The sequence below is a fragment of the Pogona vitticeps genome, chromosome 4 (assembly GCF_051106095.1).
Source record: "Pogona vitticeps strain Pit_001003342236 chromosome 4, PviZW2.1, whole genome shotgun sequence".
NCBI lineage: Eukaryota > Metazoa > Chordata > Lepidosauria > Squamata > Agamidae > Pogona > Pogona vitticeps.
In genome coordinates, this window is record NC_135786.1 from 37,678,821 (window position 1) to 37,705,996 (window position 27,176).

The 27,176-nt window shown below is 39.5% G+C and overlaps 1 protein-coding gene across 1 annotated transcript in view; it reads right to left on the minus strand.

Moving 5' to 3' along the window:
• LGR6 (leucine rich repeat containing G protein-coupled receptor 6) overlaps window positions 1-27,176 on the minus strand; it is a 157,619-nt gene that overhangs the window by 19,724 nt on the left and 110,719 nt on the right. The window contains exons 6-7 of the mRNA XM_020782370.3: window positions 23,225-23,296; window positions 767-835 (exon numbers count right to left, since the gene is read on the minus strand). Coding sequence (XP_020638029.2) covers window positions 767-835; window positions 23,225-23,296 — 141 coding nt within the window. The remainder of the gene's footprint in view (window positions 1-766; window positions 836-23,224; window positions 23,297-27,176) is intronic.

Genomic DNA, 27,176 nt, shown 5'->3' on the forward strand with positions numbered 1-27,176 from the left:
CATACTAATACACACACACAGAAAAAGCTGAAGGAATAGTGGATCGACCAAAAAAAAAAAAAGAAAAAAAGATACAATTGCAACAACACATCAAATGCTTTTAATTTTTAAAAGTCCACGCAACAAGGCAGCAGCTTTCATAATGTTTCACTAAACGAGTTATATAATTTGTGCAAAAATTATTCTCACAAATAGAGAAGGGCTCTTGTCAAGAACACCAGAAAATATCTAAATGTCTTGCAAACAAGGTGGAAAGTTTACACTTTGTCATTCTTGCACATAAGAGCACAACAAGGAAGGATTTAAACCTTTAGTTACAATAAAAGCAGAATATATGGAAGCAAGTATGGGAGATACCCTTTCTGCTTATGAAAAGCCAAAAAACATTGATAGTCAAAATTCCATAATCTACGGAATATCCCGGAAGCACGTTAACCTGACAGGGACCAGAACTCCTAAAGCAATCCCGCTGGGTAGAATGCAAGATGTGGAAGCACTGGAACAGTTAATGCCATCCACCATCTCCCAAAACAGGACCATCTGAACATATTCTATTACCCATAATGCATGCCCATCTCTTCGGAAGCCACATCATGTCTGTGAGGCATGTTTTGCCATGCTGAAGAAGAATAAGCAGTATTTATGAGGAAAATGGTGAAAGAGGAATGCACATTAATGTTTGGAATGTGCATTCCTCCCTACACAAAAGCCCAGATTATCTCTTTGAGCTTTGTTCCTACAGAAAGTTAAAAAAAAAATGCCTTACAGCTCTTGAAGTCGTCCGAGTGTCCTAATGGCCACCGGGAATTCCACCAGCTCATTATAGTTTAGGTCCCTGAGAGAGAAATAAAGGCATGAAGATCATTAAGACAGTTGGAAAACCTCATCAGCATGTGTCACACTCAGAAGGGTTGGAAACTTGCTTATTAGGAGCTTAAGAGTAACTTTCATGGACAGTCCCTTCATCATGTGCGGAAATATAATCTCCAGGGGGATTCTGGAATGCTTCCTGTCAGGAGATTCCTCAGGCCTGAGTAAAAATGGAATCCATTCTCTTGGTGGTCTTGCTATGTGGACCCATGGCATTCCTCTTAAATGTGCAGTATATCAGAGAAGGGAGTACACCCCTCACATTTCATAAATATTTTAGTATATCTTTTCATGTGACAACACTGAGGAAATGACACTTGGCTACAATGTAAAGCACTGATTATACAGCTTGTATAACAGTGTAAATGTGCTGTCCCCTCAAAATAACGCAACACACAACCATTAATGTCTAAACTGCTGGCAACAAAAGTGACTGCTTTAACCCTCTTTAGAAGAGGCTTCCTTCTGGGACGACAGCCCTGAAGACCAATTTGATGCAGTTTGTGGCATATGGTCTGAGCACTAACAGGCTGACCCCCATCCCCACCCCTTCAACCTCTGCAGCAATGCTGGTAGCACTCATACATCTATTTCCTCTGGATATGATGCTGAACACGGGTACCCAGCTTCTTTGGTCCACCATGGCGAGGCCTGTTCTGAGTGGAACCTGTCCTGTTAAACTGCTGTATGGTTTTGGCCACGGTGTTGCAGCTCAGTTTCAGGTTTTGGCAATCTTCTTATAGCCCAGGCCATCTTTATGTAGAGCAACAAATCGTTTTTTCAGATCCTCAGATAGTTCATTACCATGAGGTGCCATGTGGAACTTCCAGTGACCAATCTGAGACAGTGAGAGCGATAACACCTGCTCCCCCTTCATACCTGAGACTTGTGACACTAACAGGTCTTATAAAACAGCTACTTGGGCCCAATTTGGACATAGTCACTTAGGGGTGTACTCACTTTTGTTGCCAGTGTTTTAGACATTCCTGGCTGTGTGTTGTGTTATTTTAGGGGGTGTACTCACGTCTGTGATATACTGTACAACAGTTGTCCTTCCAGGACAATCTGACATTCTAGTGCCTTGTCTTGCTCTCACCACTGCTCTCTCAAGCACATCTGCAAAAGCAAAACAAAATACAGAGGAAACTTTTAAATGCATCTTAAAACATCACACTTTGTTCACTGCACCCTTTGCTCCAGTGTAGCTAGAGAAGAAACACTTTCTATAAACCAGGTACCCACTCCCTTTATCTACTTAGGCACAGCATCTCTTTCCAAGGTAAGTGATTTATGGCAATACTAAATAAGACCACAGGCCGCAAATAAAATTGACTAGGATGCTGTTTCTTCTCCCACAGAGTAATGAATTGAAGGGCAAATGCAACTCCATTTATTTCCAGCAGCTCAATGCATCATGCAAAAATATAAGGAGGGGATTGAAATACATCTCCATCTACCTATTAAGAAGGTAATATATGAGTTAGTCTTGAAAAATGGGCCATATACCAAACATGTAGTTGTTTCTTGTTCACACATTATTGTCATTTGTTAATAACATGAGGTATATGGAATTAGGGTTGTGTATAAATGGATGATTTATGTTACACCATTAAGAAGACAAAAATCACCATGACTACAGACGAACTACACAGCTTTAATGATGGCAATGAAGAAACAGAAATTGTTGAAGATTTTTGTATACTTCAGTTCAATCATCAATCCAAATGGAGACTGCAGCCAAGAAATTAGAAGAAAACTGAGACTTGGATGGGCAGTAATGAAGGAATTAGAAAAGATTATCATGTGTGAGGATGTGTCACTGGAGTTCAAGACCAGGATCATCTACACTCTCATATTCCCGACTACTGTGTACAGGTATAAAAGCTGGTTCAGCAACGTGACATTTTCTAGCAGGAAGAGAAGGAATGTGGCAATTAATACATAGGGTTTTGCTTCATAGCTGTCTATGTAAATCTGTCTCATAATCATACCTGGAGGACAATATAGGACTGCAAATGCATTTTTGAACTATTTTAAGGAGGCATTTAGTGGTTTGCTGCTAAATGTCAGTACTTCTCACTAGTATTACTCTGGTGAGAAGCACAGCCACAAAGCAGTGACTGGCCAAAAAAGTCTGATGAGAAAGAAATATCTCTGACACTGTTTGAACTTCTCTGACATCACATCCTATTTCCAAAGGAAATGGAGAATTAGTTCAAAAGAACTAGGGAAGGAATCAGAAGAACTTTTGGAAATATTTAATGAAGAAAGAAGAATATCAAAGTTCCAAGAACAGTGAAGGAAACAGTGATGTACAAGAATCAAGCTATGAAAAGACCAGAGGGAGGAATTTTGAGTCTGAGGAGATGCAATGCAATTAGGAAATGAGAAATGGGAAAGAACAAACTGGTCTTCAGGAAGAAAAGGAAGAGTGGAAGATAAAAATATGGCATCCGAAAAGAATGATTGAATTAGACAGCAATATCTGATGGAGAACTTGCTAGATAAAACCATTTCTGAGAGTAATAGAATGTCTGTGAATGTGGAGACCCGTGGAAGACAAGAGAAGCTCCAGACCTCCAAGCAATTCATTCCATGAATATGACAAATCTGCCCCCCCTTGATGTGATCCATGCTAGAAATACTAGTAGAAACAATGTGTCAATTGATAGATTGTATAATTAGCCACATGGAAGCTGCTCATTTGCTTTTTCATTTCCTCTTCCAAGCTCTCTCTTTCAAAGGCTTTCTCTAATTGACAATTGTAATTTTTGTTTGTGTATCAAGCAGCATGCAAGTACATACAGGAACCATTCTTCCTGAATGAGTACTTATTTTTTCCACACTATTGTGAGTCTATCTGGCTCAAACCTCAGTGTCTGCTTGGCAGCAAGAAAATGTATTGTTTTTTCCAGTAGATGCTGCTGGATGAGGAGTCATCCCTGAACTTGATCTGAGAATGTACTTGCTGGAGGGGCATTTTTTTGTCTCTCCCCCCACCCCTTTTTAAACAGATGCAAACAAGCTGAGATGCACAAAAGACCTTTCTTAAAGTCTGCTCTGGAACAATAAAATACAAGTTATTAAAGAGCTGGTTAGGAAATGGCTTAGGTTTGTGAAACCTCAGGAAAGTCCCGCTGATGTATCTGAAAGAAAAATTAAAACAGATCAGAAAGAATTACTATAAGAGGCCTGTCCAAAGACCAATGGCACCTGTGGGTAGGTTTGCAAAACGAGAGAAAACAAGAGTCATGTTAAATATGCATAGAGGAAAGTATAGAGTGAGTATGTAGCCAAACAGATACACTTGAATTTGAGTCACAATTCATGAGGGTATAGCCATGGAACTCATTATTACTGCTATATTATATGAATGCAAAACAATAGTAAAAAGAAGAAGAAGGAGAACATAATTGGACATGTGGAGTTTGTCCTTCCCATACCACTGAGGAACCAAAGTCTTCTTGCTCACATATGTAGTTTAAGCTACACTCTTGACATTTACTACTTTCAGTATTTGAGACTTCTTTCAGAATAATATTTTAGTTTCTGCTCAATAACCTTCCATTTAATTTCCAGGAAAAGAAGTACTGAAGCTCAAGTCTGTCTGAAAACCAAATCCCTCAGATCTAAAAAAGAAAACAACCTCCCCCTGTCTGATATATGAAGGTACTCTATCCTTACTCAGTGGTGAGAAATCTGGACCTCTTCACAGACACTTTATCTGTATGTCTTATGTTTTAGTTTAAAACCCTGGCACCGAAAACAGAGAATACAGTTCACAAGTTCTGGCACAAATTATGCCCGGGACATAGCTGTAATGCAAAATTTGCCTCACTTACATGTTTCTCTACAGTTACTCCTGTGTGGATAGTGGCTTAGTAAGGCCGTAGTATTTGCTAATGTCTTTAGATTCCTTTAAAGACTTCCTGGGCCACCAAATTAAACTATGAAAAATATTTCTTCATTGGATGTGCACCCTCTTATTTAACAGCTCAGGCAAGAGAATTGTAGTATAATGTTATGATTCAAACAACAAAAGGAAAATTAGCAAATTACAACAAGGACCTGTTCTTTCCTCACCCCTCAGAAGACTCCAAATAGAAGTAAAGGGAAAATGAAAAGAGGCTATTATTATCCATCTCAACAGGCTTTCTGGAGCCAGCCAGCCCGTCAACGGTAGTGGAGAATGGGTGTGAGAGGCATGACCATAAAACACTTAACTTGCTTAACCACATTCAGAACTGCCAGGTCAGGTTTTGCACCTAGTACTGCTTTTAAAATAGAAAGCTCTTAAAAAGCCTCATGGAAAAGTAACACAGCATCTGAACTTCTCATTGTTCTGGAAGGCCTTTGTCCATGGACCCAAATTTAGAATGCCTCAATCAATGTTTATTTAGGAGTAAAAGTAAATTGACAGTAGCAAAATGATGATTACCAGACTGGCCTGCCAGAGTGATTTGTCTGAACCAATGACACACAGCCAGGAACTATTAATAACTTGTGAAAAGCCAGGGAGAAGGAGAGAGGAAAACACAGAGCCTCAGCAAAGTGTTCTTCCTCTCAGAGATGCTATTACCAGGTCTGCCTAAGAAGCCAAAAGTGGGGGAAATAAATGGAACTGTAAATTCTTCCACATAACTTTAACACATTTGCAACTAATGAATGTACAGATGCAGTATGAACAGAAACTGGAGCTGGAACCTCTCTGGTTATTTTCATCTTCCTCCAAGCTCTTTCCAGGAATTCAAGTTGTCATTTAAATTCCATGACTGCCTTCCTGCAAGAATACTGGGAAAAGGCTACTTAGCAAGTCCAGACTTTTTGTTCGGGCGTAATTTTTTTAAAAAATCACTGGCAACTTCTACTCTTCATTCTTAGTTGAAATGGGTTTTTTTGGCTGCCACCAGGAATTATGCAGGCTAGTTTTAGTGAACACTTTTTTGGAGGTAGGCATGTGTCAACAGCTGGATAGTGGAAACATTCATTAAGGGAGAGTTAAGAATAGAAAACCATGGCAGATTGAGGTACCTAGAGCTGAAACAAAATACCTATGCCCACTGCCATTTTCCAGTCAAGAAAGCCAGGATACATAGAAGTCCTCCTCTATTCTGAAGTTATTCATGCTGATAGGATTTAGAAGTTGTTATTCCAGGTTTTTTTTGTCTTGGAATAGTAAATGTCCTTTGAATGAACAAAGAATGTATTTTTGCCACATGCTTCCAGTGATAATCTGAGTGTCATTATGAGATAAAACTTCATTCTCTAAGATAACAGGCCTGTTGTTGTTGTTTAGTCGTTTAGTCGTGTCCGACTCTTCGTGACCCCATGGACCAGGGCACGCCAGGCCCTGCTGTCTTCCACTGCCTCCCAGTGTTTGGTCAAATTCATGTTGGTCGCTTCGATGACACTGTCCAACCATCTCATCCTCTGTCGTCCCCTTCTCCTCTTGCCTTCACACTTTCCCAACATCAAGGTCTTTTCCAAGGAGTCTTCTCTTCTCATGAGATGGCCAAAGTACTGGAGCCTCAGCTTCAGGATTTGTCCTTCCAGTGAGCACTCAGGGTTGATTTCTTTCAGAATTGATAGGTTTGTATCAGGCCTACTTTTGTTCAAAGCTTGAAAAAGTTATTTTTTCAGCCACACTGGCTATGAGAGTTTTGATCCAAAAAAGAAACTTTCCAAACACTGCTTTTATTTGCTTGAATATCAATGGATGGAAGAGGTGAATTAAAAGTCTGCGCTCTTACCATCACTTTGCAAGAATCATCTGTCTTTTTCTTCAATGGCTGAAATCCAGCAGTAAGTCACAACTAGAGTAGGTCCACTGAATTGGTAAAGGCACTTGACTCACCAGCCCCTCCGAGTCAATGGGGCTAATCTATTGCCACTTACTACTGGATTTCAGTCAATGTGTAAATCAGAGATTGAAGGAGGTTTATATAATTTGTTATACAAAAATAGCTAAATGTTTAAACAGACTTTTTATTTATGCTCATTAGAGACTAAACCAACTTCATCCAACCTGGAGCTCTCCATATATGTTGGGCTACATCATCCCCCATTCCCGCATTCTAAACCATTAGCAAAGGTGGTTAGGTATGATGAGCGTTATAGTGAAACCCCTGGAAGGTGCTGGATTGGATAAGTCTGGTCTGAACTATTAATATTATGCTGTCTTCTGTACTTCAGAAGTACATGCCATATTTGCAAAATTATTGTATCGCTAGTAGGTGGGATAGAGTGAGTTCATCAAAGTATTCATGGGGAAATTAGGTGATTTGACAAATACAAAGATTTTCCTGTATTGAGGCAACACCCAGAATAACAAGGGAGGCACAGTAATAGATGAAATTAATTATTAAGAAGGATGTAGATGAAGCTCTGGCTCTGAAAGTGGTTTGCTGGTATAATCAGTTCTCCTTGTATAGGTAATGCCTTACTACGAACAGAGAGATGTTCATTCCAGACTACATTGTTTCACTGAATATGACAACCATTGCATCTCCTATGGCTTAGAACTGAGAAATCATCTCTTCTCCCTTCTTCCCACACTTGGATCCATCCTGAAACAAGCAATTGTTCCTGCGAACATATCATTTATCGAAGCAAGCCTCAACTGTCTCTTGTGTCCCTCCAGGCCATCCCCATCATACTAAGCTCCTTTTTTCTAATTCTTTTGGTAAAATATTTGTTCGCAACTGTCTGTTCTCTAGCCGAGGAAGCTTCTGAATTCCATGTGGTTTCAATTTTGGCTGAATTTATTTAACAAGCTTGGAATAGGCCTTAGGGGGAGCTGGACTCTCTTGGGGGGTCCTTCTCTCTACAGATGCAAGATGCCAAAAAAGAGGGTTCCATATGTATGAGAGAGAGAGAGAGAGAGAGAGTAAGCAGAATAATAATTAAACACAAAGGTCAGGCATTTCTTCAGCACTGGCATAGTATAATACCCTCATCTGGAGTTCCTATATGATCTCAGATGGTTGTGCAAGTGAAACATGACAATAGGATTCTGGCACAAAGAACTATGGCACTAACTGCATGGGACTGAGTGATGCTCATAATTATAGATATTGCTTAGGCGATCAAGGGTGGATCTGCATGCACCATGCTCTGTAGTTTTACTTTTTCTTTTCTTTTCTTTTTCAATGGTGCTCCTTTATTCTCTGCATTCAGGTGGAAATTCAAAGGGATCACGATAGTTTAAATGTTTGTTGATAAAGGGTCATTAATGACTGCTTTTAAATAATGTAATAAGCATTAATATTTTGCCAGAAAGATCCAAAACAACATGTTTGGATCTGTGCCAGCATGATGAGGAGAGGTTTATTATTGTTATGGGCTATCAAAGTCATCTCTGAATGAGGGCTTTCCAAAATGTCCTGTTCTCAAACTACACTGCTCAGCTCTTGCAGACTCAAGCCTGTGGCTTCCTTTAGGGCACTGGTTCCCAAGCTAGTGGTGAAGGCCTGTGGAGGTTTTTCTGCTGGGGACGTTCTACATTTGTACAGACACACTATAAGGTTTTGAGGATAAAGACTATCACCTTCAGTAAGATACTACAAAGAGGGAAGGCAATGTCCTGAGGTGACTGAAAATCTCAGACTCAAGGTTATTAGGAAAATAGGGAAGAAAGGTGGTTCACAAGGAGATGTGACTAAGTCTTCTGTCTCCTATATTGGATCAGTGACAACTGCCAGGAGAGTATGAAAGTGCAAGGTCTCCAGGTAACTCAACTAGAATTCACTATCTCGAAGGATTCATTTCTCCTAACTGAACTTAGGATACTGTCTAAGTACGATGGACCATTGCAGCCTTGTCAAGAAGATCTCCAGTAATCTCTGTTGTCATGGTTGTTTCTTGCAATACAACAAAAAAGCAATTGAGGAGATCTGTAAGCCATTTCAGAAGCTTTTAAGTCTGTCACTCACCAACAAAAATTGGCTGTCATTCAGCTCCATCAACTACATTTTTTGAACTGATTCAATTTTGGGTCTCTTACAGTGGAAAGTTGGTATCTACTCGGACTTGTAGGGAGGCAGAGCTAGGGAAGCACCAGGGGTGGAAGCAACTACATCTAGTTTGCTACCTAGCTTCCATGTCTGGACGCTCTAAGTACATAGTATAAGCAACACATACTAGTTAATGAAACATAAGTTTCTGTCACAACAGCTTTTGAGTTGGGGATAAAAGGTGTGGCACCACCATTGCCTATTAAGTTACCACAACTCTCTTTTTATATATCCCACTCATTCCAGAAGGAGTTCAGCCGCAGGAAAACAGCTAGCATGTTCAGACATATCATGCAAATAATGTGGCCATATGATATGTCAATCTGCTGAATCCCCTACAACTAGTCATAGATTTTTGATGTGTCCCTGAGGGCTACATAGGTTGCTAACCTTTGAACACCATCTTTAAAACCTGGATAGTTGCTACATAGGTTGCTAACCTTTGAACACCATCTTTAAAACCTGGATAGTATCTGTCAAGAAAGTTCAAACAGCAGCTAATTCTTTTAGACCTCTATCCACTGGTAAGCCTGTAGATTCTACTCCACCAACACCTGTCAAATTCTATCAGTTACCAAACAACACACACATTCCTTCACAGCTTCTATCACAGAGTTATAAACTTTAAAAAAAAATGACACAAGATTCACATTCAGGGGCTGTGTTCCAGGAGATGGCCGATAGAAGGTCTATTTCATCTTCAATGGATGAATTAATCCTCTTCAATCAACAATGCTTAGAAAAATTGTAGAATTGGCACAGGCCAGGAATGTCTGAGTTCTAACGTCTCCTGTTTCTGTTCTCCTAATAATCCTGTCCCTTTGCCAGATTTCTGCCCATGTGTCATTGCAATCTCTCTGTGTTTATACCCATGCTCCCATGTTATGCCTTCTTCTGCAGACTCAGAGTTCAGCGCCTGTCCCTTATTGCCAGGATTCTACGTCCTCTCTATCTCTTGCTAATTCCAGATCCTATGAGGAAAATGGAAGCTTCATCTCAGATCTAATATTGAAATTTTGGTAGACAATATTCAAGCATTTGTACACTGCTTTTTAAAAATGCAAGTGGATACGATCGAGCTCCCAATCTACTCTACATGTGTACGTTTAGAGCAACGTGCACTGACAAATATTGTACATGCAAACACCCTTACATCTCGTACAGGAAAGGACAAGCAACTTGAAGCAAGCTTTGATTAAGATGAAAATAAGGCATTATAAAGGATGCTGCTTGCCATGGCATTTGATTCCTAAAAATCTGTCCTAACCAATAGAAATCCTGATCTGCAGATATGTAAGGAATCCTGTCATACCACATGTTTTTTCATCAAATGGTGTGCAACAGAACTGGTTACAGAAATAGATTTCCAAATGGAATATGTGAAAGTTGCTGGTGCTTCAGGCTTTGAATACTTGAAGTGTACAACTTTTTCAGAACAGAGGAATTGGTCAAATACAAAAGGTTATCTTTGTCTCAACAGCCAGCTCTTCCAACAGCTTATTTCTATACATTGACAAAGCACATACTGCTAGAAAGTATAAAGTGATTTATTTAAAAAGCTGTTGTGTAGCTTATGATCAGGTACCTTTGTGTATGTCTCATTTAGTAACATTTTCATGACAGAAAATAAATTTGTTCTGGATGTGGCCTGTGAAAATAGGTAAAACTGACTTGGATCTAATCAATAAACTTGAAAAGTGATGGCTTTTGGATCACCACCCAGTCTAAAGATCTGCATTGAAATTTTTATGCCTGATAATATTAATGTAGAGACAAATACGTAAATTATATTGCAACGGTATTTTTTGGTCAATAAATAATTGTAAATGAACATATCTCTATCACCCTGAAGCCAACTCTCCATGCTTTGTAACTCACACATCTGCCACCCTACGAAGGGCTTGATATACCTCCCATTTTACTGCTTCCTTGGAACTATAGAAATAGAATTTGTCAATCATCTTGGAAGTCTAATGTGGAGAAACTCTTCACATACATGCACACATATGCTGTTTCTCCATGTTTTGTATTTTGAGAACAATTTTTGAGGGCTTTGATGATTCATCACGCAAGACTGTTTACAATAATTGTAGCTGCTTTTTTTTACAAGTTCTGACAGATATATTAATTTTAAATGATTAGGGAAGCACCAGAGTCTGACTGGCTAGAAATTTTAGCCACTAAGAGAAAGGATAATTAACTGACAGTTGACAGAAAAATGATGGAGAGCTGAGAAGTGCCAAGAGTTGATTGTGAGGCAAGAGGGCCAGGAAAAGCACAGGCAGAGATGGCCTGAATACTAAGCTGTTGCTTCACTGTTTAATAACTTTACTTTGTTCGTGGAAATCAATACACAGGTGGCTGTGTTATGCCAAGAGGTTGTCCTCTGCAATGGTACTCTCTAAAAGAAAATTGTAAGTGGCTCTTAATGTCACCTAAACTACCAAGCAGCCAGAAGTATGGCAGGAGGAGCATTCAAGTCAAGGAAGTATTGTATCTAGTAACTGGCCCTCATTGTGAAAGTATTTTACTGACTCTAGGTAGAAGTCCATTAGAGCAGTGGTTCTTAACCTTGGGTTACTCAGGTGTTTTTGAACTGCAACTCCCAGAAATCCCAGCCAGCACAGCTGTTGGTGAAGGCTTCTGGGAGTTGCAGTCTAAAAAACACCTGAGTAATCCAAGGTTAAGAACCACTGCATTAGAGGCTTTTTGGGCAAAATGTCACTTGAACCCCTGAAAGTTATTAATAATCACATTTAAAACCTGAACAATTTCTTGTACATGCAAAATATTGTTTTAATGAATAATTTTACTTAAAAGCTCATACTGATGGTAGCAATGGTATCTATGTTATATCTAAGCCTATTCTACCAGATTTGTAGGATGATTCAGGGAGTGGTGGTAGTGGAAAGAACTGGGGTTCTGAACTATTATGATAAGGAGTTGTATTGGGCTTGAGATATAAATATTTTTAAAATATAAGCATATTTTAAAAATGTATTCGAAGATAGGATTGAATTAAAGTTTATCCTATTCCACAAGGTATCCAATGTAGACCAAGAGCCACTGGGTGGGTTACATGCTGTGAAAGCCAAGCCTAAGTCAACCTCCCCAAACTGGTACCTACAGATAAGCTGGACTCTAATTTGCAGGTGTCTCCTGGAAAAGTTACATTTTGGACTACAATTCTCAGAGTCTCATTATAGTAAAAAAAAAGTCACTTTCCCAAGCTCTGCTCACAGGTTAGGGAAAGCTGCTCTAAGCTAGCAATTTTCTCTGGAATAGAACTGGGAAATACCAAGAGCAGGAGAACATCCTGGAAACATTTGCAACCACAAAATCCCCTTGCCTGCTAAACGCAAAATGAAGAAATCTGTGTAGTATTTGGCAGGTTGCAAAGCCCTCTAATGAAGTATGCTTTATTTCCAAATAATGCCATGACTCCAGACTAAAGCACTATTTTAAGATACTATTGTTACTCAGCAAATTTATATTTTTCCAAATGTTTCAGATCTAATACTAAAAAAATAGTGTTTGTACAGCACCACTATTGTTTTTGGAATGGATTATGGTCCATCAAACTCATGGGACCTGATGCTGGAAAGTAGTTTGAATTCTGTAGTTCATAGAACACTTTCAGGTGTTTAGCACAGAAGTGCAATCAATCTGGCTGTCTCACAAGTACATTATTCCTCCATGTGGTTGCTGAACCTATGTGTAATTCAGACTCCGGTTCTCACTTCCCTCACATCCTTCCATCTTCTGCATCAAATAAAACAAACTGACAAATCTTTTGCAAATATTCACAGAAACTGAAGTACATAGTAGGAATCAGATGTGAGAAGAGTTAAGAAACATGTTTTAAATTACCAAAGTCCATGAAACTTAAAATGAAAGGTAAGAACAAGAAGCTACAAACCTTTTATACACTAGTGCTGATTAAAGAAATAACTTCTGCTATTATTTTCAAGGCTGTTGTACTTTCTTGGACAGAGTGGAATGTAACTTTAGGCTGTAATCCAACATGCCCCTTTTTATGTACAGGGGAACTTTTTGCTGGTTTTCCAAATGTATTGCTAGTCCTTAATTATGTTAAAGGATGTTTGCTTCCTGAGCTTTTCCTCTAAAAATATGTTTCCTGTTTCTGCATGATAATCTTAAAGTCTGTATACTGTTACTAAACCAGAAAACCTACCTTGTTTACTATAGTTTTGATGGTTTCTGTTTTCAAGTTTTATTTCCTTGCTCATCCACCCAATATTCCCATTGGAAGAATTAGAATATACTTGGGTGTTTGTGGTAGTGACATTTTGCATCTCCTTAAAACTTAAAATATTTATAAATTTCAACAAAAATAGATGTTTATTCTCCAACATTTTATGACTATCTCAATTAGTGCATTTATAAATCTAGATGGATGCAAGCACTCAAAAGTAGACCCCATCATTTTCAAAGCATCTTACTCCTAGGTGAGATCCTTACTTACTTATCCTTACTTTCTCTCACTGAATTCAGAATAGCTTATATTAAATTCTCAAGACATTATTAGGAAGAAGAATGCATAGGATATGTATTTATTCTCTGTCCCTAATTTCCATTTTGACACTGTTAAAAATCAGTAGAATTCTACCCTCCTCCCATTGTTTTAGTATATCCAGAACTTTTATGTTCTGGATATGTTATGTCCTCCCCCGCTCCCATTGTTATGTTTCTCCCCTCCCCCCATGTTTTAGTATAGCTAGAACTTTTATGTATTTATTTCAGTTATAATATTTCTTGTTTTATTTATTTATTTATTTATTTATTTGTTTGTTTGTTTGTTTGTTTGTTTGTTTGATTGATTGATTGATTGATTGATTTATACCCCGCCTATCTGGGCGACTTGTCCACTCTAGGTGGCTTGTCCACTCTAGGCGGTTTTAAAAATAATACAAATGTAGAAGAATGTGACACCTTTATTAGACCATCAAAAATGCCGAACAATGAATGTAAGACTTCATGGATTAAAAATCCCTTCTTCAAGCATGCAGTTTTATTCAAATTACAGTGGGGTCTCTACTTAAGAACGTCCCTACTTAAGAACAATCCAACTTAAGAACAGCTCCATTTGCTAAATTTTGCTTCTACTTGAGAACAGAAATCCAAGATAAGAACAGGAAAAAAAACCTTTCCTGCTCTTTTTTTAACCTTAGGTCATCTTAGGTTAAAAAAAATTCTCCCCCTAGTGGTAGAGTACATATTAACCAGCTTTGCATTAGTTCCTATGGGAACTAATGCTTCAATGTACGAACGCACCTCTACATAACAAAAAAACAGCCAGAACGGATTAATTGGTTTTCAGTCCATTCCTATGGGAAATTTTGCTTCAACTTAAGAACGTTTCAACTTAAGAACACCATTCCAAAACGGATTAAGTTCTTAAGTAGAGGTTCCACTGTAGTTTCTATGGACGGAAAAGAGCAGATACGGATTAAATGGTTTTCAATGCATTCCTATGGGAAATGCAGATTCAACATAAGAACTTTTCAACTTGAGAACCACCTTCCAATACGGATTAAGTTCTTAAGTAGAGACCACACTGTATAAATGAATGTCCCAAAAATTTATGGCAAAAGTTTCCCACACATTCATTTATAGTATTTCTGCATTATGCACTAGTTACCAGCCTGAAGAACTGATTTTTAATCCACAAAAGTTTGCATCAAATGTTTGATACCTTTAGTGGTCTAATAAAGATGCTGCATTATTCTACATTTGTATTGTGTAATGACTTCATGGCTGTTGAGATTTTGATATGAAAATGTATTAAATGTTAATGTTGTATAGCTAAATGTAAAATGGCTGATTTTACCTGAGTCACTATACTCACTGTATTTAGGTGTGGGTATCAAGGATTAAGACTTAATGTTGTACAGCTGTGTACATGATGAAACTCTGTGTAACAGAAAAGGAAGTAATGTATTTTCTGATTGGTCACAGAATTGTACATAATTCATGTGTAAAATGAACGTCTTTATCTGCTGGAAGTCAGATCACTTTTTCCTATGCTGTCTGTTGCTTCATGTCACGTTATGCTGCCAGAGGAATGTTTATTCTCTATGCATATATGTAAATAGACTAAGTTGTTGGTTTTACTCTCTCAGTGTCATAGTGTCATAAGTATCTTTGCTAACCAATATCTCCTTACTCTGCTGATGTTATGAGAATACATGTTAGAAACAAAATTCTCAACAACGGCTTCTTTTGTTTTGTTTTTTGTTTTTGTTAGAAAGATGTCTTCTAAGGCAGTTTGGACCTTCGTCCTCCCGCTACCATCACTGGTGGTGAGCAAAATAATCATGTCACCCCCAACCAACCAAAAAAAGCTTCATCAAAAACATCAGGAGACACCAATCTATATACAATGTCCATATGCTAATTTATGTGTGTAGATGCAAATGAAGGGATTACTATAATTTAAATGGAAGCTGTTGTGGTACAGTGGTCAGCATTGCACTGCAATTTGGGAAAGCACATTTTAATCTCCGATGAGCCATGAAACTCACTGGCTGACCTTGGGTCAGTCCCTCTAGCTTTGCCTAACCTGCCTCATAGGATTTAGACCATTTTCTGTATTATATTATTGTTTGAAAAACTTAAACATGTCTCAGCTTTTAAATAAAAATTATTGAATTCGAGTCATTTGGTAAAAACATTTGCCAAATAGCTCTCTGATTTTGAGAATAACTTCAAGATCTGATATCACACATGCATCTTCATTCACAATCCATTTAAACCTATTTAAATTGAAGCCAATTTTGTCCTATTCTGAACAGTGGCATCTAATAAATTTAAAATTGAGTATTTTCAGCTGAACTGGACTGTCAAAATGTATTTTGACTTTGCTTATTCAGTCTTTCTTGAATGTAGATTTCTCAGTTGAGAGAGGGGAAATGCAGTGTATCCTTTTCTAACCCTTTTGTAAACCACATAGTAGAGAAAACTAGTTTATTATGACATAATTAATATTATATGTATTTGTGAGCATAACATCCTTAAGAGGGTGCTGTCCCCTTAAGAATCTGCAGGCCATCTGTCCCTGCCTAGTCTGTCTGCCTCAGAGAGATGCTGCTGTCCAAGCAGAACAGGCTGAATAATTGAGTGAAAGGGCTGAAACAAGAGGTAGGCATCCTATATAGAGGGATTTAAAGAAGAGAGCATGAAGTTGTAATAGGATATGATTTTGGAGTTTACTAAAGTACTGTATTATATTGACAGATTAGAGTCCTGGGCCAAAACTAACAAAATGAATTTCAACAGGGAGAAATGTAAGGTCCTACAGCTAGGCAGAAAAAATGAACTGCACAGAAATAGGATGGAAGACACCTGGCTAGATAACAATACCTGTGAAAGGGATCTAGGAGTCTTGGTAGATCACAAGCTGAACATGAGTCAGCAGTGTGATGTGGTTGTCAAGAAAGCCAATGCGATTCTTCGTTGTATCAGTAGGAGTATAATGTCTAGATCAAGGGAAGTGATAGTACCACTGTATTCTGTTTTGATCAGACCTCACCTGGAGTATTGTGTCCAGTTCTGGGCACCTCAATTCAAAAAGGATGTTGACAACCTGGATCGTGTCCAGAGAAGGGTGACTAAAATGGTTAAAGGTCTGGAAGTAATGTCCTACAAGGAATGGCTTAGGGAGTTGGAAATGTTTAGCCTTACAAAAAGAAGGTTGAGAGGGGACATGATAGCCATGTTTAAATATTTGAAAGGATGTTATGTTGAGGAGGGGACATGTTTGTTTTCCAGGGCTCCAGAGACTAGGACATGGAGCAATGGTTTCAAACTACAGGAAAAGAGATTCCACCTGAACATTAGGAAGAACTTCTTGATGGTCAGAGCTGTCTAGCAATGGAATAGGCTGCCTTGAAGGGTTGTGGAGTCTCCTTCTTTGGAGGTTTTTAAGCAGAGGCTGGAAGGCCATCTGTTAAGAGTACTTTGATGGATGTTCTTGCATGGTGGGGGGTTCAACTGGCTGGTCTCAGTGGTTTCTTCCAGCTCTATGACTCTATGATTCTATGACTCTATATTATTTTGGAAAGGGAAGGCAAGATCCTCCTTCCATAATTCTTGGAGACATTATGAGAGTAATTCATCAAAAATTTTCTTGCCAAGAAGTGAAGAAAACTGTGGATCTCTTCAATAAACACATATACCCACAGTGACAGGGGAGTTGCTTCCACCACGTGATGACACATTGCTGCACAAGACTGATCCTATTAATGGTGATCTAGACACTTTTCCTGGGAACATACCAAGGGGAAGCAGCTCTCGTACCAATGGTGATGTGCATGAGGAGCAACTTCTTACCCCACCTCACCCCACCCTGCTCTATATCTGGTACAGAAACAGGACAAATAGCTGGCCTACCAAAATATCCACACATTGGTGGAAATTATCATGTTTCTATATTTGTTTAATTAAAATATTTATACATAGTTTTCTATATTGGCCCACTGAGACCAACCAACAAAAAAGGGTGCAGTTTCCTATCACGGCATCTTTATGCTACATCTGTTTCTCCAGCTATGTAGAAACTGTCATGAAATTAGCCACCTTCAGAGAAAATATGTCAATTTCAAGAACAGGTAATATGGAAAATGCAGATTTGATTGTCATTGCATCTTGCAGTACTGTGACCACATTCATATGCAGTGGAAATTGCATACTGAAGTCCAGTCAAACTATGGTGCATGACACAAGCTGGTTGTGCATTACATACACAACCTAAAATAATATGTTTGAGCCTGTGCAGACACAAATAAAGGCCGAAACAAAAATATTAGATTAGACAATATACAATTTAGCCTCTATATTTCTGTCTTTGTCATATTGCAACAAACATGAATATAGGGCAAATTATAAGGTAGGTATAAGTTGAACCATCGGTGTAGGATGAGGGATTTCATCTGTTATTCTTATAGCGGCTATTTCTATAAAGTATGTTATTTCGTCTTGTTCCATTTTTCTCTTCAGTTGCAATCACCCCCATAACAGAGGCTGCCTTCTTTCGCACCGAGTTCCCACCCTTCTTCACTTCCAGTATTGTCTTCAGATCTAAGCTGGGCTTTGGCTTTTGGTTCATTCTTGTGAGTATGTCTTTGTTGTTTCCACACCATTTCACATGACAGCTTGAACTATGTGATTTAATGTCAGTTTCAATAGATGGCTTGGCAAGAAGTTTCAAAAACATACTCAAATCAATCAGCTTCTCAGAATAAAGCCTGGCTCTGTGACCACCGTGCCCTTGGGGTGGTGCAGTTTCTTCCTTGCATGCATTGTCTTCTATCCCTAGGTGAACTGACGAGGTCTTAATGACTTCCAAAGGAAGGATGCCAAACCGCACAAAAGAAAATGAACGCGGAGGTTTCCTTCTTTCTTCCTGTTATCTTACATGAGAGAAGATGACTTGGTTGCATGATCAGGGATTGCTACAGGGAGACATACCTTTCCAGTTAGTTAGTTGCGCAAAAGCTGCCGGGAAAGAGACCTTGCTGTGATTGGGCCATCAGCCAACTGCTCACCCCTGCTGTTATGTTCCAGCGTCTGCTTGCTACCTATTTGCTGGGGGACAGGCTCCACTAAGATGTACAATATGTATCCATTCTAGGTAAAAAGCAGTGCCAGACCACATGTTCATCTTTTGGAGTGTTTTTTTTTTTTTTTTTGAGACATGGGTTGGGAACTGGCCTTTCCCAACCCAGCAGCAGATCAATTGGACTACATTTCACATCATTCCCCTTTCCCCCATCAATTATCATGCTGGCTAACAGAGATGGGAGCGATAGTCCGCCGTATCTGGAAGATGCCAGACTAAGAGCACTTGATGTGCCCTAGCCAAAATCCAGTTCCTTAATTATTCACACAGAAGACAAAACTGCATAACTTGCAATGTCTCCTTGCTGATGGTTAATGGCTAAAATCCCACAGTAATTTGCATATTAAGTAGGCCCATTGAAACAGTGGGGATTTGATGAGTCAGCTCCTCAAGAAATCAGTGGGCTAATTCTAGTTGTGACTTATTACTGGATTTCAGCCAATGAATCACCACTTAGATTTTTCAGGCACACACCAAACTAGTGGGCAGGCGTACCCCTGAAAATCCAAACACAAACTTGTTAATTGCCAGTGAGCAGCCACTGCAAGTTACACCATTTGCTTTCTGCAAAGAATAATTGGGTACAGATTTTCAGCCCAGGAAGATTAAATGTGTCTATTGGTCCCTTGACAAATGAAGATATTAAGAAGGTAATGAGAGAGTCTGACTCTGGTAATGGTTTGATTATTGGCTGGATAACTCAGTGAGTTAGATATCCAGTGGGACTTCAATTCTCAGCTGTGCCTCCAGGAAGAAAAGCCAGTCTGTGTGGCCTTTGGCAACTTGCACAGCTCTAAGATGCCCCCAGAAGAAAGGAATAGTAAACCACTTCTGAGTACTCTCTAACTAGAAAACTATGGGTCACCATAGGTGAGAATTGACTCGATGGTACAGAACTGGTACCACTGGTACAGTGGTATCATCTGCATATCGGAGGTTGTTGATATTTCTTCCGGCAATCTTAATTCTGGCTTGGGATTCCTCCAGTCCGGTTTTTCGCATGATATATTCTGCATATAAGTTAAATAAGCAGGGAGACAATATACAGCCTTGTCGCACTCCTTTCCCAATTTTGAACCAACCTGTTGTTCCATATCCAGTTCGAACTGCTTCTTCCTGTCCTACATACACTGGTGCTTTGACTTACAAATGCCTTGACCTATGAACATTTTGAGTTATGAACAGCTCTGTTTGGAAAATTTTGCTTTGACTTGCGAACGGAGCTTTGACTTACGAACAGAAAAAGGCAGGGAAAAGGGGCAGGAAATTCAAATATACTAACTGTTGGTGGTGAAGAGGCTGCTTCTTTGTAGCTATTTTGCCCCAACGGTTAGAGCAGGGGTCAGGGAAATTTTTAACTTTTACAGTACAGGAAAGTACTGTACCGAGAAAGGGATGCAGGGACCTGGGGCCGCTGCTGGGTCCTGTTCCCGCCGGGCCAAGAACTGAGCATCCAACACTGGCCATACATATGGACACCTGATGAGATTGTACCCTGTGATCGAAGGACTGTCCCTGAGGTCTCCCAAAACGTTTCAGAGAATGCAAGTGCCCTACATGTGAATTACGTATATGTGTAATGCCTTTATCACTTTTTCTGCTGTACAAAACAGAAGCCTTAACCTTCCCAGAGGCTGGTTTTATTGTAATTGTAGTAGTTACTACTGTCTGCAGGATTCATTATAAATGCCTTACCTCCTTGAATGGAGGCCTTGGAAATGGAAGATGTTATACGTGCTATTGTCTGTAAAACCCAATCCCTCAGACTGCTTCTTTCTCATTCCTAGCTCAGAGTTTCTACAGAAAAAAGGCAATCTTGGCAGAATTTTAGACCTTGGTGGCAGCTATGTCTCCTTGAATGACATTTTAATGATGGAACAGAGTATCTTTCTCCCTTTCCCCCTCCTCTCCTGTCATCTTGCCCCTTATGTCCATCTTGTTCTTTGGACAGTTTTATTCTGTACTTAAAGCCAAGGCCTGTTTTTCTTGGGGTAGATGGAAAGGTCTCTGGACAACTGAGGGCAACAGCCTCTTAGTCTGATGTCTGGAATGCTGATTTATCTCCTTGTTTATTTCTTTTTTTATTAGCCCATCCTATAAAAAGAAAGCTGTTTCCATCACAGTAATTAGGCAGTGTCTTTTGTGTAGGCTTGAGGAGCATGCTTTTAAGCTCTCATAGTTCAGTACAGTTCTGAGATCTAGGATCTCCTGCCTGACTCATATATTGTCTCATTGCCCCAAAAGGCACTTCCGTGAAATGTGATTCTGTTCCACGCTTCTCAAATAAAAATATGGTTTGAAGAACCACATGGGCATGGCAAATGATGTGGCTTCCCTACGTAGGGTCATCTTCCTTATAGATACAATGTTTTTCTTTAATCTGGAACGTCTTGGTTATCATAAAGGGAAATAGTACCATCATAATAGTTGTATTAACAGATGAATCAAGTCCATGTCTTCTGTGCTAGATCAAAATTTAAGTTTTAAAACTTCCTTCTTGTGGTGAAGTGTTGCTAGTATATAAGAAAATGGCAGAAAACAAAGGTCTGTGCCCGAAACAGCATGACTCCTTTCATGCCAGAACTCATATGTGCTTCCAGCGCTTTAGTAAATTTTCACTGCCTCTGTTCATCAGATTTGTTAACTGAATATGATTTGGTGTGATGAGAAATCACAGCTCCTGCAGCCATGTACTAGATGTACTGTTCTTTCCCAGTTTGCAGTGAAACTATTCATCTTTAGCCACATTAAGATTGTCATGATGCTTTGAGCAAAAGGACTCACAAAAATGAGCATCCCCGTTGGAATGATGAGGAGCAGGGTTCACGTGAGGAATGTCTTTTTTTTTAATCACCAAGGAATCATCACAAGGAAACTGATTCAGTTTCTGACATTTCCAGCAAGGGTAAGGTCATTTTTCCTGGAAGGAATGAAGCAAACAGCTTCTGTTTCTTGCCAAGGATTCTAGGACTGGAAACCCCACTTTTTGCAGGTATTTTTTGCTGCTGCCTTGTGTGCCCAAAGAGAACAGGAAAATCCAATACTGAGGGGCATTTCATGAGCACCTTCCAAGGTGTTTTTTTTTTTAAAAAAATAGATTGGGACTGAGAGAAAGGCCTCTCCTGATGACCTTAATACCCCAGCAGGCTCATAAAGGAAGATTCTGTCTTTTAGATAGCTTGGACCAAAGTCATTTCATGCTTTATAGGTTACAACCAGCACTTTGAATTGTGCCCAGAAATGGATCAGCAGCCAGTGGAGCTGTTGTAATAGGGGAGTTATATGTTCCCTTTAACCAACCCCAAGGTAACAATCTAGCTGTGGCATTTTGGATTCACTGGCATTTCCAAACACTTTCCAAAGGGAGCCCCATGTAGAGCACTTTACAGTAATCCAACAGAGATGTAAATAAGGCATGTGTCACTGTGACCACATCAGACTTCTCTAGGAACATGCACAGCTGGAGCACTAGTTTTAATTTTGCAAATGCACTCCTGGCCACTGTCAAAACATGAGCATTCAAACTCAGAGGTGAACCCAGGAGCACCCCCAAGCTGTGCACCTGTGTAACCTCATCCAGCCCAGGGTGAATCCCTATCCCTTGATCTGTATTTTGGCTAAGCAGGGTCACCTCTGTCTTGTCTGGATTAAGTTTTAATTTATTTGCCCTCATCTACTCCATTGCAGACACCAGACGCTGATCTAGAATTGCAACAGCTTCCTCAGATTTAGATAGCAAGGAGAGACAGAATTGGGTGTCATCTGTACACTGGTGACACCAAATCCCAAAATTCTGTACAATCTCTCCAAGGGTCCTGTCCACATCACCAGACTGCAAAAACTGAAATTTATCCATTAACACTGGACAAGCAGGGACCATAGTTCCTGTACATCCACAGAATCTGTACCAACTACAGCATCCAAGTCAGTGCAGATCTGAACAATTCTACCTGCAAAGTGCCATGCAGATTATTCACAGTGAGTTACAGGGTAGTCTGCGTTCTCTATCTGCGGGTGAGCATGCTATAGGCCCTTGACCATATGCAACAACTCCACCAGACAATTCTGTGCAGAAGCAATGGTGGCAGAGAAGAATGACTTCTTCACTGCCATCACTGACATGAAATAGGGTTTCCAATGGCCCTAGCCCATGTTTGGTCAGATTCACCCTGAGTTTTTTGTTATCATTGCTCTAGATTCTGTCCTACTCATTTCATCACCACTAGCTCCCCAGTAAAGGAGGGGGGCAGTTTGATTCTACTTCACAGGAGAGGACACTTAGGAGTGATTATGTCAACAACCCTGGCCATTTCCCCATTCAAGAGATCAACCACGGCTTCAACAGAATCACCTGCTAAGGTGAGAGGAAACTGACCAAGGGCTTGCAGGAAATCATCTTGATCCATCAGTCTCCTGGGGTGGTCCCTCTTATTTTCCCATTCTCCCAGAGTTAACCAGTATGCCCACCAAAGTGAAGTATGAGCCCGAGCAAGTGCTCCGAGAATGAGCTAATATAGTTCATAATATAAATGAAGTCCAGCTTCAAAATGCCCTCCTCTTACAGAGAGCTAAAGCATCTCCACAGCTTCCTGGGCCTTCTTGTAAAGAGTAAATTTAGAGCCAGGCCATTTCATTACTACCTCACTCTGCACAATATTTTGGAATTAACTGAAAAAGAAAGAAAGAAAGGAAAGCAACTCACAGAGTTTCAAGGCTATGAAGTCCTTCAAAGCTATGTATTCCCAGACTTTGGATCTGGTTATTATGCAGGTGCCTGTGAAGGAAAAGGAGATTCTTAAATTCTGAACATCAACAAACAGACTTTTCTACTTTTTACCTAGCGAGATTCTCAAAACTGAACATTGCCCAAGGCAAGGTATACTAAAATGAGCAATAATGAGTTTGCAAATCAATAATGAAACATGACTGAATATACTGTATTCAGATTTATTAGAGATTAATGGAAGGAAGCACAGGCAAATGTTTATTGATGGATAATCACGATGACATAAGACATCAGATCTATTCTTTCTCTTGGACATCTCAATATTTCCCTGAACATAGTATTTTTGGGGATTGCTTATTTCAGAGCCTGAGCAGTTTCTCTGCCCTCTTCATCTGCCACACAGAGAGAGGCAGCAGCAGGTGGCTCCCATTACAGCCACCATTAGGATTAATCTGATCAATTCATTGCCTCAGTGAGCAAATATCTGCTGAAGTCCATGACAGGCAGCACTCATACCGTGGTAGCAGCTACTCCTTATCACTGATGTGATCGCTGCAATACCTTGTCAAGCAAGAGGTTGGTAGCAGCAAGCAGTAGCTGTGCCTGTTGTCCCCCTGCCTGAGCAGCAAGGAATATGTGCACCTATCTGTCTGGCCAATAATAATAATAATTTATTGTCATTGTAAGTATATACACAGTATACCCATACAACGAAATTCACAATGAGGAAAGTGGAGCTGAGGAGGACCCCAAGATGTTCTCCAGCTGGGCCCATTTTCCCACTGCCCACAGAGAATGAGCAGGTAGTGTTGGCCGCATAGCAAAGATTTGGTGGGGCACAAACGGCTGTCAGTTTTGAGTATGGGCCTCATACGATGCCTGATAATGTTGACCTCAAACATCAGCACTGAGGAGAAGGGAAACTTAAGTCTCTTAAATTTTTGTTCCCTTGTGGAAATTGTCCAAAGCAGCCAAGAGGAATGCCATTCTTCACAGAATTTAGGCAGACTAGAGATGTTGGTCCAGACAGAACAGAAGTAGCCAACCACATGCATGTGAAATATGTGGATAAACTCACAACTAATGCATTCTTTGAAAGAGAACTAAAACAGAGGCATGTTCTGTGCTCCATAACAGGAAGACCTGGAGGCTATGTTGTGGCCTCCGGGGAGATTTCAGCCCCCAGCAGGTGAATCAATGGCATTTAATTATTTGTGTTAGTGGCGGGAAATCCCATTCCACCTGGTCTCAGTACTGGATGTTTGGCAGAAAGCATAAAGTTCTGTGGTAAAGGCAGCCTAGATTTATGAGGAGGAGAGTCAACATGTGGTATATGAATAAAAACCTGTGACATCCCTGAATGTTTCTGATGAGCACTTAAAGATGTTGCTCTTCTGCAGATTTTTTTTCTTTAAAAAACTGCTTGCACTTGCTTTTCTTAGTCAAGTGAAGGTCAAGGGATATGAAAAAACAGCTGCATGGGAGAACACTTAGATTTCCTTTAACTTTCAGTAGAAGAAATCCATTTTATTCAAAATCTAAATCAAGAGATTAGGGCATAAAGTAATTCTCCTCTTTGACTGTAGGGAAACAACACACTCTAAATCCATTTGGTTTCCTCCATCAAATTTTATGGGGCATTTCCAGATCAGACTGCCCTGACATCACTGTGGACCTTGAGACAAAGATAACACCTGCACTTCTAGTTTCTCTGAATGCTGGATCCCAGCCTTGGCAAACAAAAATGCAAATATATTATAACCAGTGTCATGTCTCATATCGCCAGATGAGAAAAATATCAAAGGTCTGCCTATAAGCAACAGAGACAGCTTTGATTCACTGTTTGCAGCTTTGATTCATTAGGTATGACTCGTATAAGTTAAAAAGAGGAAACAATGCACATAGCAGATGCAACAGTAGAAGACATAGGTTTCTAACTGCTGAACATATTGAATAGAACATATCAGTTTGGGGTCATTGTTCAGTTTCTCAGCATTGTTCTGTTTTCATGCTAGTTGTCTTTCACTTTGGGAATTGTGGGGCAAACATTTGGTCATCATTATGGATTGCTGCTGACTACTTCTTGATCTTAAAATTAATAAACTGGTGTCCGTAACAGCTAGGGACCAGGCACAGATAAACCACCATGTTAACAAAACAAGTGTGTACACCTGTATGACAGCTCACTGCTGTCATACATTCAATTTAATGCTTTAGCACATCGCAAGATATGCTGGAAGTGTTGCTTGAAAAATGGGCCCTCTTTTCCAGGGAATTCCTACAGGCAGTCCTTAAATTCAGCATATCAGAGCACATTAGCTGGCACTGGTAAAACAGTTCAGATCCTGACCGATGCACACATTTCAGCCCTTTAAAACCACCACAGGATGTGGGCCATAGGTTGACAACATTCCAAACCTTTCAGGAAAGGGATGGGTATTTTAAATATTTCAAAATATTTTAAAGTTTGTTTCACATTTAGTCGTTCTATTTACTACAGCAGAATTGCTCAGATTAACATCTTCATTTTCAATTTTTAAAGAAAAATATTTGCTCTTTTCCCACTCCCTCACAATAAATATTTATTTTTTGTCATTCTGAACAAATAGTTTACTTCCTGGATTTTCCCACCAGTACCACTCATACTATGCCTTCCACTGTTACAGATGCTGAAACAATGACTGTGATACATACACACATAGCAATAATGATCTAATTTTATTTTGTGAAATCTATATCAACATAAGCCACACTTATCTGAAAACCTGATGGCCTATTTGATTCAAATGATTGTCATCATCTGAACTTTAGAGGAAGAAAAAGCTGGAGGGACAATGAACATAGCATAACCAGGGGAAAATCCAAGTTCCCGAACTGGGGAACATTTAGATGGGAAATGTCAGAGTTGCACCGTCACATAAACATAATGATGACTTTATAGCAGAAAAGGTTGAGCTGTTTCTGGCTTAATTTTGGCCTGGAATGTTTTGTTCTGTTTTGAAATGAAGCAAAGCATGACTATTGCACTCCCCAAAAGAAATGTTTTTTACGATCTTATAAGCAACTGAAAAGCTGACGCTCTCATGGAAAATGGAGCCCAATTTTTGCCACCAGCTCTATAACAACATAAACAAAAGGAATTTGAGTCACAGTCCAAAATCGGGATGGTAAATATTTGAGGAGATGAATTCTTTTTCCAGCCTTCCAGCCTCCTGTCCATGTTAAATACATTACTTTAACAAGTGGAATCACAGTTGTCCTGTTCTCTGCCAAGATGTACTCCTCTCACATAGGGCCATTTTTCTTCAGTAAATTACAGATAGTTGGACAATTGTAGTAGTGATGCTCAGACAAAATGAAGACATATTTATTTCCTCTTTCACATCGTTCAGATTTCTATGGACATGAATGATCATGTGTCTTCCAATGAATCGGTGACAAACAGGATGAAGCTCCTTTTATCACACACATATCAGAATCCCAGAAGAGAGGGTAGGCTGGGCTTAGTTTAAAAGGGAACCAGCTCTCAGAATCTCAACATCTTGCTTTTTGTTGCAGCAAAGAAAATATTAATTTCTGGGCTCCATTAGTGTTAGCGAATGAAATGGGGTAATATATATAGCCCATAAAGCAGTGATGTTTTGCTTCCTTTTAAATTTCTTTTTATATTCCTCATCTCTTTCCTTGCTCCCAAAAATGTGTCTGAAATGCTCTAAATTTCTATCAAGAACTTTATTTCCACAGGAGCTGTGATGTTAGCATACTGAAAAAAATAATTGTGGCAACATAAAGGTTAACATATTTATTTTCAGATAGGCTTTCACCAGCCAGAACCTACAAAATGTCATTTTAGCCTCTGGCTGTTCCATCTAGGTTAAAAACTGGAGAAAGCTTTGTTTCATTGTCTGTCAGTCCGGTGCTTGAACTA